This window comes from Gekko japonicus, unplaced genomic scaffold (assembly GCF_001447785.1).
Source record: "Gekko japonicus isolate JY-2015 unplaced genomic scaffold, Gekko_japonicus_V1.1 scaffold81, whole genome shotgun sequence".
Classification (NCBI taxonomy): domain Eukaryota; kingdom Metazoa; phylum Chordata; class Lepidosauria; order Squamata; family Gekkonidae; genus Gekko; species Gekko japonicus.
Window position 1 is genome coordinate 648,909 of NW_015162476.1, and position 11,945 is coordinate 660,853.

The 11,945-nt window shown below is 45.4% G+C and overlaps 1 protein-coding gene across 1 annotated transcript in view; it reads left to right on the top strand.

Moving 5' to 3' along the window:
• The first annotated feature begins 461 nt into the window (after positions 1-461).
• Positions 462-11,945, top strand: part of LOC107105752 (mitochondrial sodium/hydrogen exchanger 9B2-like) — an 18,266-nt gene continuing 6,782 nt past the window's right edge. The window contains exons 1-7 of the mRNA XM_015405767.1: positions 462-500; positions 1,043-1,214; positions 6,394-6,564; positions 7,759-7,901; positions 8,624-8,751; positions 9,374-9,549; positions 10,739-10,845. Of these exons, the coding sequence (XP_015261253.1) occupies positions 462-500; positions 1,043-1,214; positions 6,394-6,564; positions 7,759-7,901; positions 8,624-8,751; positions 9,374-9,549; positions 10,739-10,845 (936 nt within the window). The remainder of the gene's footprint in view (positions 501-1,042; positions 1,215-6,393; positions 6,565-7,758; positions 7,902-8,623; positions 8,752-9,373; positions 9,550-10,738; positions 10,846-11,945) is intronic.

Sequence of the window (11,945 nt, forward strand, 5' to 3'; positions counted from 1 at the left end):
CATGATCTTAGTTTTTTTTATGTTGAGCTTCAAGCCCACTTTTGCGCTCTCCTCTTTTATCCTGAGCAAGAGGCTCTTAAGATCCTCTTCACTTTCTGCCATTAGAGTGGTATCGTCTGCATATCTGAGGTTGTTGATCTTTTCCCCAGCAATCTTAATTCCTGCTTGTGATTCATCCAGGCCAGCATTTCGCATGATGTACTCTGCATATATATTAAATAAGCAAGGTGACAATATACATCCTTGTCGTACTCCTTTTCCTATGCTAAACCAATCAGTTGTTCCATATCCGGTTCTGTTGCTTCTAGTATGGTACATACGAGTAATCTATACTGATACAATGCAGCTGAATTGCAAAATTGGTGAACAGTGCCATAAAGAAAGAAAGCAATTGAAACTGGCTAAATTTCACAGACATTCAACAACTTTATTCCTATTATAAAAATTCCATAGAATTCAGGATGACATACTTCCTAGTATGCGAGGAACTGCCTCCTCTGGTATGTGCCCGAAGAGCATTACGCTCTGCTGAAAACAATCTCCTGGTGGTCCCTGACCCCAAAGACGTCTGGCTGTCTTTGTCCGGAGCCAGGGCCAAAAAGGCTCCGACCTGGTGGAACTCTCTGTCGCATGAGACCAGGGCCCTGTGGGACTTAATGCAATTTCACAGGGACTGCAAAGCAGAGATGTTCCGCCGGGCTTTTAGTTGAGGACAGCAATGGGTTTTACCTGGCTAGCACCTTGCTTTCTCTCTTCCATCCTTTTCCACCATCTCCTCCTTCCCACAAGATGACACAGTCCGCCATCTGGGCATTGTTTTATGAATGTAATGAGTATTTAAAAGTTTGATTTATACTATAATTTTAACACTGCTACGATGTACTTTATTTTATCATTGTTCATTGCCCAGAGCCCTGTGAACTCAGGGATTGGGCAACCCATAAATTGAAAGTATAAATAAATAAATATGCTGAGGGCTCAGATGTCTTTAGAAAAGCCTACGCTTTATCACTGTCACGCATCTCTCTTTGTTTTGATGTAGAGGTCCAGTATTGCAGATACCATAGCAGTCTATGGTAGTTTACAAGGAGAAGATTCGTCAGTCTTTGGGCAGCATGATGAAGACTCTCAGGATGAGCTAAAGCTATCCCAGAAACTGAGGCACATCTGCAGTTGTCCTCCAAAAGGCATTATAGCTAGCACAGTCACAAATGGTATGTAAGAAGTAAAGAATCCCAAGGCAAGAATCAAGAAAATCACCCTTGAATTTCCCATCTATTTTATAGATTTTAACTTTCTCATGGGTTGGGTCATATTTGAAAACAGCCACCATTTTAGAATATAAACAAATCCTTTAGACTATAAATCTGCTTATTATTAGCTGTGAAATGTCTGCCCAGTCCCCCCCCAAAAAAAAAAATAATAGGAAAATATATTGAAAGAGCTGGAACATTTTGTTCCAGTGTCCCCCCTCACTCACAGCTGTAATTCCTCAGATTTGTGTTTGCTCGGCAGCGGTGGTAGTGTTCACTTGAGAGGGTCTCCATGTCAGTTTTTTCCCCACTGCTTAGTGGAGGGATGGTTTGCATGCAGAAATGCCAAATGCTGCAGCTTAGGGTCAAATGAGACAAGATGGTGGGAGTCCTGTGCTCAAGGATGCCTAGGGTTGCCAGGTCTGGGCTGGGAAATACCTGGAGACTTTGGGTACCTGGAGACTTTGGGGGTGGATCCAGGAGAGGGTGGGGTTTGGGGAGGGGAGGGGAGGGGACTCAGCAGGATCCAATGCCATAGAGTCCACCCTCCAAAGCAGCCATTTTCTCCAGGGGAGATCAGCTGGAGATCAGTTGTCAAAGCGGGAAATCTCCAGGCCCCCCCTGGAGGCTGGCAAGCCTAGGGTTGCCAAGTGTTTTTCTTGTAAAACTGAAGCCACATGAGGGCTTGATTCAGATAAGGACTGTGGAGGGGGAAGGGTTTAACTCTCTCTCTCTCTCTCTCTCTCTCTCTCTCTCTCTCTCTCTCTCTCTCTCTCACACACACACACACACACACACACACACACACACACACACACCCCTGGTGATGACACCCAGCTCCATATCCCTTGGCTCTGTGGAACTGCTACTTTTCTGCTGGGGGAAAAGGGCAATTCCATGAGGAAGTCTCAGGTTAGAAAACAGTGTGACAAAGGGGGAAAATATTAACCCCCTTTCCTCCAGGCCCCCAAGCAGTTGCTGTGTTACAAATTAAGACTTGTTTTATTTATCTGACTTACATCCCGCTCCTTTCCCCGCCAAGCGGGGCTAAGGGCGGCTTGGGAACTCCAGACACAGAACACCCAATATCTCACCGAGTTTGACTTTCAGTCCTAAAACAGACACACTAAAACAAGTGACAAAACAGAAATAAAATAGAGAAGTTACAGAAAAGTTTTAACAATATGTCTGAGAAGTATTTATTTATTTATTTAGATAATTATTCCCAGCTTTTTCTCTCCAGTGGAGACTCAAAGCAGCTAACATTGTTAACTCCTCCTCTTCCATTTCAACCTTGCAACACCCCTGTGAGGTAGGTTACGTTGAGAATATATGACTGGCCCAAGCTTCCATGGGAGATTCAGGATTCAAACCTTGGTCTCCCAGATCCTAATCCAAGATGCTAACCACTACACCATGTTGGCTGAAAGCAGCCAATGAGACAGTTGAGCAGGCTTTTCTAGGAGACTGTTCCACATTAGCAGTGGATTATTACATAAAATAAGGTTATTTTTTACACAGTAAGGAGAGGAATCCGTTGCATTCAGACATCACAAACTATATGAACTAGAACAAAGTTTGAGTGTAGTGGCACCTTTAAGACCAACAAAGTTTTATTCATGGTATAAACCTTCGTGGGCATGCATACTTCTTCAGATGCATGCATATAACAGTTTATACTTTGAATAAAACTTTGTGGGTCTTAAAGGTGCCACTGCACTCAAACTTTGTTCTGCTGCTTCAGAACACCTGAATCTATTTGCATGAACTAGGTTCATTTTCATTTGGACATCTCAAGAATTTGGCATTAGATTGAACACTCCCATCTTTGGTCAAAGTGCGTGAAAGGAGAATTAAGAAGGGAGAATACAGGCCTAATATTAAATCAGTTTACCATATCTCCAAACAAACTCTGATTTAAATTTAAATTCCAGTTTGTTTGCAACATCTGAATAGGGCCTAAGCATGAAATCTCATTTGTGTTAATGAAGCTCTGTAACTTGAATATGTTCCATCAAAATTAGGCAGTGGTATCAATGAAGTCCTAGGGTCTTTGGCAATATGCTCACACAAACACAGATGGTAGACTGTGAGGCTACTGAAAGATCTTTATTAAAATTATTTACCAAGATTCAAGCCAATGTAGCTAGTAAGTCTTCCAGAAGTTTCCTCCTCTACCCAATTGAAAGGGGAAGGCCTCTGGAAGTATTTGTTCCTAACTCATGTGATGTCTTCAGAGATGTCAGATGGATGCAAATTTCCACTGGCCTAATACCCTATACCAGGGGTGGCCAAACTTGCTTAACATAAGAGCCACATAGAATAAATGTCAGATGTTTGAGAACAGCAGAACATGAACAAATATTACACTCACATTTTTATTGGAAAATATGGAAATTTGTTTTTTATTAGCAATAAGTGAGACTGCCAAAAACAAAAGGTAAAAACAGATATTGATAATGATATTTATTTGTCCAATGATATTTATTTGTTTGCTAATTATATTTATTTGTCAGAGAGAGAGAGAGAGAGGTGGGGAAAAAGCAACTTTAAATGTGTTGTCCACCCCACCCCACGCCCCCATGCCAGTCAGCTTGGCTTGGAGAAGGGATTGAAAGAGACAAATGCCTTCTCCGAGCTGGCTGGTGGGGGAGGGGGGCTTTGAGAATGCATTTAAAGTTAAAGTTGCTTTCTTTCTCTGCTCCCCCCCACACCTCAAGCCTACCCAGGGAGGGGAACACTGGCTGGGGAAGGGACGACCGATCAGAGAGGCATGTCTCCCCTTCGCTTTCCCAGCCACCCTGCCGGGAGCCACACAGTATGTGTGAAAGAGCCGTATGTCGCTCCCAAGCCGCAGTTTGGCCACCCTCGCCCTATACCTCCTTTCTCTTCCTTTAGCAACAGCAGTTAACCAGTCATGGTTAGGTTTCATCACCCATTTACTTTTGGGGGGTATGCTTGCAAGGAAGAACTAGCTGCAGTTAGACAATGAAGAGGAAACACAGTCACAGTCTTTCTTCATTAACTAGAATACTTAACTGTCCAGGCTGCATCATGCTTTCAAGCAGTATGTTGCGCAGCATGCCTTGTGATGAAAGATCTGAATCGTTTTCATGGGACAGCACCTTTGGCTTTGAGATGCTCAAAGCATAGTCATAGGCTTGTGCAAGCAGAGCTGGACAACAGAAAGGCCTTAGTTTTCAAATACTTTACCTGCATCACCATCTGGAAGCAACATGAATGGTTGCCTTTCAGCTCTGAAACACAGAACAGTATGATAGGGGAAGACCTCGTACTAAAATGTCCCTAAGCCCTGTTTAGATTTCAGCACAGCAATTGCCCTGCCCTGCAGTCTGGATCTCATAGCTTGCTCACATATCAGCACATAACCAGAAATGACTAGCAACCTCCTGGCTGGTGCGAATTGCACTAAGAAAGCCATGTTGGTTGTTTAAATCCATAAAGTAAAGAAACAGAGGTCGATTCAGGGGGAATCGCGGGGGATCACCGTTCCCCCGGGTGAGGTGTGGGTGGGCGGGGCACATGACAAAGCCCCACCCCCTGCCACGCGATGACATGCGCAGGCCCAGCCCCGCCGTTTTTGTAAATAAAGCGCAGCCCCTCCATAGGCAGGGAGGAGGCGGCAGCGGCTCCGATTTGCGCCGGAGCGGGCAGGAGGTGTGGCGGGGCCCCGCTAGGGAATCCGAGATGTGTGACGCTCACAGAGCCAACCAGCAGCGCCTCGGCCGTTGCCACCAACAGCCTCCTCCCCGGCCCCCTCTCCCCCACCAATCGCAGTCAGCAGGAGGGAGGGTGGCAGCTCCGGTGCTAGCCGAGCTCTTCTCCGAAGGGAGGGTCCCCCCCCATTTCCCAATGGGGTCTGCAGGCAGACATGGCTTGCGACATGAGCTAAGTGCGCACGCGCACGCTCTGTCAAGGCAAAGTCAAGCAGGAGCCCAGCGCCGGCGGCTGCTGGTGCTTCCCCGGAGTCGCTGAGCCCAGAGAGGGCTTGGGAGCCTCCAGGCCCCAAACGCATAAACGGGCGCTTCGCCTGCACCAACACCACCCAGCCTTTCTGTTTTGCTCGCTGTTTATTTGGCTGAGATGCTGCCGCCGCCCCCTTTTTATCAGAGTTCTGCAGTCTGCGGGAACGTTTAAGAGCAGAGGTGGGTTCCTTTTTTAAGAGGAAGAGTCCGGGAGCACCTTAGAAACTACCAAAATCTGTGGCCGGGTAGGGGCTTTCCTGCCTCGCCGCTGGCTTCTTCAGATGCAGCGAGAACGTGAGTCCATCTGTCCTTATTTCTTGGACAGAGATGGGCTCACATTCGAACTGTATCTGAAGAAGCCAGCAGCGAGGCAGGAAAGCTCCCGCCCGGCTACAGATTTTGGTAGCCCTTAAGGTGCTCCTGGACTCTTCCTCTATGCTACCGCTGCAGACAGGCTAACACAGCGACCGTCAGGATGTTTTAAGACAGAGCTTGCATTACCCCAAAGCTGGGAAAAGGGAGGGAGGGATTCCCAAATGCAACAAGAAGTCCAAGGGATCCTGCAGCCTGCTCCCATGATCTTAACTGAAGGTGGGTGCAAAGCTGCTATATTATTTATTAATTAAAATATTTACACCTCCCCTTTCCTCTTGGGCAGCAAAGTCAAAACTTTCTCTCTTCATTGCTGTGTTAGTCTGTTGCTGCAAAATAGTCCAAGAGTTCAAATAGCACCTTTAAGACTAACAAATGGCACCTTTAAGACTAACCTTTAAGACTAAGACTAAATGAGTGGTGGGTGTGGCCTTATGACACATCTCCGGTGATGTCAGGGGGTGTGGCCTTATGACACACTTCCGGTGATGTCAGGGGGTGTGACCTTATGACACACTTCCGGTGATGTCAGGGGGTATGGCATATGCTAATGAGTTATGCTAATGAATTCCCCTAGCTCTTTTTCTAGGAAACGACCCCTGTAAAGAAACAAGGTATCAGAAACCTTTACAATCCCTCTGCAAGCATGTTTATTCCTTCCAGTACCTTAAGTAACAAGTCACCCTTCTATCCTTTTTTTTTTGCATTTGTTGATATATATGAAAATGTGAAAAAATATTAGGATAGAGTTACTTTTTAAAAAATTTCTGTTCTTTTTCCAGTGGCAGCAGCAGCACTGATCTGGGCTGTGGTCTGGTCTATTACATTCCATGAGAGTCTTCCTGGTAGGAACCTCTTTGGGCTTTTGTTCCTTTTCTTTTCTGCTGTACTTGGTGGTAAAGTCATGGGGCAGATTAAGCTACCTGGCATGCCTCCACTTCCACGTCTTTTCGGTGAGTGATTTTCCAGTGCTGGTGCATCATTTTATTAGTACATACACTTGATTTGCTGAAACAACAATTGACTCCTCTAAAATCAGATAGGGTGGGATCCCACTTGAAACTTCTGTGTGTAAGAGGGGGCATATTTTACCTGTTCCCCATAATTGGGGAGCATAAGGGGGGGCATTTGGTACTGGCATGGAATGGGCAACATAGGAAAGTTTGCATTTCCGCAGTTGAAATCCTTCTGACAGCAGGAAGAATTTTGGGTAGCCAAGATCAGATCCACATTGCTAGAAGAGTTTTCCATTGTGGGTCACTCAATGGTCATATTTTTGCAAGCGACTGGATTGTTTCAAATGGGGTCCTAAGACTTTCTTTGTCCCATTCCCTGCATTTTGGAGGGGGATGGTATGTGTGTGCATGCCCTGAATTTAGCTGTTATAAGCTTATGTTTTAGCTTGGGAACCAATTCTTGTACCCTTACAGTTGCACATCATTTCCTTTTTCCTTTATTGAGATATTTATTATTGGGCATATTTGTATGCCACTTTTCTCTTTAAAAATGGAAAACTTGTGACAGTTTAAGGTACAGACAAGAACAAAAATATACCCATATACAAGCTAAACAGTCAGGGTGGGAAATGAAAGGCCTTCTGCCATTTGAAGAAAAGTCTTCCACTGGCACCACAGCAAGCAACGGGGGACAGAATTCCAAACAGCCAAGGCAAGTGTTGAGAAGGCCTGTGTACATGTTCTGCCTAGACAGACTTCAGGTTCAGCCATTGTGGGTTTGAATGGCAGCCTTTCCTTGGCTGACCTCAGAGCATGGGCAGGTAGGTGCTGGCGGAAGGAGTCCTTCGACCCAAGCTCTGCAGAGCTTTTAAGGCCATTCCTGACACTTGGTATTGGGCTTGGTAACAGAATGGGGAATAAGCTTCATAACTTCATAGTGATGCTAGGAGGTGGGAGAGGACCAAGTACGTGAGGCTGAGTGGGAGAGAGGTCCAGGAAATGTGGTGGTCCTGGTGACCAGGGCTTTGAACACCAGTCCTTCTAATGATTAAGCTTTTAGTACAGATTGGGGGTTTCTTGTGTGTGCTTTTGTGTTCATACTGAACTTAGCGCCACAGCTGCCAGGCTCCAGATGTTGCCTCCATCTGTGATACCAACAGCCAATAAGATGCCTTTCTCCACTCCTTTTAGGAATGCTGTTTGCTGGGTTTCTCATCAGAAACATCCCATTCACCAGTAAGTTAGTCCATATCAATGTAAAATGGTCAGCGAACCTGAGGAATATGGCTCTCTCCATTATCTTGGCCCTTGCAGGGCTTGGCCTTGACCCGCAGGTACAGTATCAATGAGCTCTTGATTAACACATACAAGACTGTGTGGTAGAGAACAAAGTAAAGTTCAAATCATTGCACTGGCTGGAGCCCCATTCATCAGTGACAAATGTGTTCTGATGGGTTACACGTGCATCTCCCCCCATGGGGCAAATAATGCCTCACATGGCTGTTTTGGGTCCAGAAAATGGCAGGGGGGAGACTGAAGCCCATTCCCCCCCATACCACAGCCCCAATCCAAATCAGTATCCTGCACACTTGAAAATGAGATCTTTCATATCTGACTCCCTCAGTAAAAGGGAAACCCAGATACTGCCAGTTACAAATCATAATGTATAGTTTGACCCTCTAATAGTAAACTATCTGTCTCCAGTGTGGGTGATGAAAGCTGTACAATGGGGATACCCACACAGGCAAGGTGGGAATTTCTGCCTACTCAGGAAATATCTCAGGGACACAGAAAAATATGACTTTATAAATTTATCCAAAGACTAAGGGAACAAAAAAACCAGTCTGATGAGAGCTAAACATTCTCAATAAGTGATGGAATATTGAGAGCACCTGAGTGTCAGTTAAAGGAGAGGAGAGGTGGGCAAGCAGCTCAAGTCTCCCTCAAGGGGGAGACTTTAGGGGTGGGATGGGATTTATCCACATTGTCCCCACCCTGTGATTCTTTGTGGGCCCTGAGCTTGTACTATTGATTTCTCCGTGTGTTTCTCTTTCAGGCTCTGAATAAGTTAAAAGTTGTCTGTTTGCGGATGACCTTTGGGCCCTGTGTCATTGAAGCATGTACGGCAGCTGTTGCATCTCATTTTATCATGCACTTGCCATGGGCATGGGGATTTATGTTAGGGTAAGAAGTGACACTCCTTCCTCCTGCTGAAAGGCATTGGTGTCTTCTAGCAGTGCTTACATTCCCAGTCTTAAATACCTTAGGCAAAATCCAGCGGCTTGAACATATAGAGTCTCCCTCTTCAGATTTTTTGGGTCAAATGTTCATAATAATCAGGAGAAAAGGCAGCATGGTATAGTCTACTCTTGTCAGATCTCAGAAGCTGAGCAGGGTCACTACTTGCATGGAAGACCACCAAGGAAGGCTGTACAGAGGAAGGCAATGGCAAACCACCTCTGTTTTTCAGTTGCCTTGAAAGTCCCCTGCTGGGGTCGCCATAGGTCCATTGCGACTCAACAGCACTTATGTACATATTCATAATAATCAAGCACCCAGAAGCACCACCTTGCATGCACACGTGCAATCAGAATATTTTTCTGTATCCTTCATCCAAGTTAGAGAACATAACTACTCAGGATGTTGTATAGAAGGATACCTGGTGAATGGCAATGCAAGGTAGACACAGCCTATCCTTTCGTTTTTACTATTTGGATACCATAATTAAGATTTGGGGGAAAGAGGGGAAAAATAGACATTTCACTGATCACAAATGAATTCCTTTTTACACTCAGTGTACTTTTAGTTTTGTTCTAGGTGCCGTGTCTCCTGCCATTGTTGTCCTTTCGATGCTGGTGTTGCAAGAACAAGGATACGGGACAGATAAGGGCATTCCAACCTTGCTCATAGCAGCTAGCAGTTGTGATGATGTTGTGGCCATCACAGGCTTCAACATCTTCTTAGGCATGGCCTTCTCCAAAGGTAGTGTAGCTATTCCACTGAGCCATAACATGTCTCACCCTTCCATGCCCAAATGTTAAACACAATCATGTCTAGAGTTTGGAGAGATCGAGGATAAAGAAATATTATTCCAGGGGAAGATGGGAGAGACCACAGTGGCCTCAGGAAGGCCGCATTATGATGTAACATATTTCCCTCTGTAAAGGAATATATGCTGTCCCATAGCTTAAGCAGGCACAAGAATCATTTTTCTAGTGCTGGTGCTAACATGTAATATGCCCCATCTCCCCAATCCTAACCCACACATAACAATCTCATAAGTAATTTCTATTTTATTTCTGAAATGACACAAATAGAAGGGTCATGGCTCAGTGGCTGAACATCTGCTTTGCGTGCTTTGAGGTCCCAGGTTCAACCCCTAGCATTTCCAGAGCAAGGACCAGGGAGTAAGTGATGTGAAACATCTCTGTTTGAGGCCCTGGAGAGCTGCTGCCAGTCAGAGTAAACAACAGTGACCACTAAAGACCTACAGTCTGACTCAATATAAAGCAATTTCATGTGTTTGCATGACTATACTATGGTTGGTAACAAGCATTCAGTCTGAATGGGGGCCCAGCTGGATCCTGAATCCTGATAAGTGTACCATTTCCTATGACACCCCTCCTCCCAGGCAAACCCATATATGCTTCCTTAGCTTCCCAAGCAGCAATATTATGAGCACAATTCCTTATGTGAAGTGGCACCCAAGGAGAAAGATATATCATAGCAGGACAGAAACACACATGTGCACACCAAAAACCTTGTAATCCAAGTTTCAGAGCATCAAAAATCCATTGTTTGTTCCTAGCTTTAGAAGCAGAATGTGAAATGACACGGAGTCACATCGAATATAATCCCCCCATTCTGGGTCTGACACTTTAACCACCACACTGCTGATGGAGAACCACTGCACTCCAGGCACACTTTCTGTGCTGCATCTATTCTCTGTGATGCACTGAAGTGTAGAGGCTCATGGGAGTTGGTCCTACCTTGGCACCAGGGATTGGATTTCATCCTGTTTTGGTTTCTAGTCCTATGGCTTGCCCTTTTCCATGTGAACCAGTATTTTGACAATTTTCTCTGGCAGTAGACCGCCTGAGTTTATGAAACCCTATCAAAGAGATTGTGCAAAAATCCATTTTAACCCCCTTCTCCTGCTGTGTTGAAACAGGCTCCCCCTTTCTCAGTCTCTTCTACGGTGTGCTACAGGTTGTCGTTGGTGCAGCATCTGGGGGCATTCTGGGACTTTTCATTTGGTATTTCCCCAGCAAAGATCAGGTAATTAAAAAAATCTGTTCAAAATTATCGATATAGATCTCTCGAAGTGGAAGCAGTGGGCATTTGCTGAAAACGGAAGCTGTCCATGTCCTAATCCAGAGTTTTGTCTAGAGAATGGCAGATTTTCAGCACTGTTCCCATTCAAGATAAAGGCCACTGTAAATGCAGAAGGGGGAATGTTTCAGCCTTGGCAATCATGTCAGCCTGGTCTGGATGGCCCAGGCTGGCTCAATCTTATCAGACTCTTAGAAGCTCATCAGGGTCAGCTTTGGTTAATACTTGGATGGAAGACCACTAAGGAAGCCCAGAGTTGCTGCACAGTGGCAGGCAACGGCAAACCACCTCTGTTTGTGTCTTGCCTTGAAAAAACCCCTGGGGCCACCATACGTCAGCTATGACTTAATGGCACTTTCCACCAGTCACATTACTGTCTATAACATTAAATAACACCAGTTCTATGAATATGCAGCTTGCATTGTAACAGCCACAGGAAGGATAGGCTTGGGCTGCCATGTAGTTTCAGTCCCTCTTAATGAATAATAAGACCTACCTGACAGGGCTGTTATTCAGTTATCTGTCATAAAGTATGTTAAAGGCTGGCTACTGAAAGTGCTATGTCAATGCAAAGTATTAATATTATTGTTGGTGCTTTTGTGAAAGAATAAATTAAATAGCAACCTTAAAAACAAGTAGCTGTCTGAGCAGATTAATAGCAATTGCTTGTAAAGGTTCTGGTGAACAAGTCAGTATCTGAAAGATAACAGTGATGGTTCCAGGTGAATATGCTTCAGGGGAGGATTCCAGATCTGGAAATGTAATTCTATGCAGTGTTAATCCAGTCTAAACCCACTGATTTCAGTGGTCTTAAGGTCTTAGCAGCCTGCAGGGGTCATTTCCTGCTGGAGCGCACAGGGGCGGAGCTCCGGCAGTAAAGCGCCCAGGGGGTGGGCACATGCAACAAGCCCCACCCCCTGCTCCCAGCAGCCCTCCGTCAGAGCAAGAAGCAGCCAGGTAAGTTGCAGAGCTCCCCCCAGCCCCCCCCCGGTCCAAAACCATCCAGTGGCACCTTTAAGACCATGTTTTATTCAGCTACAAGCTCT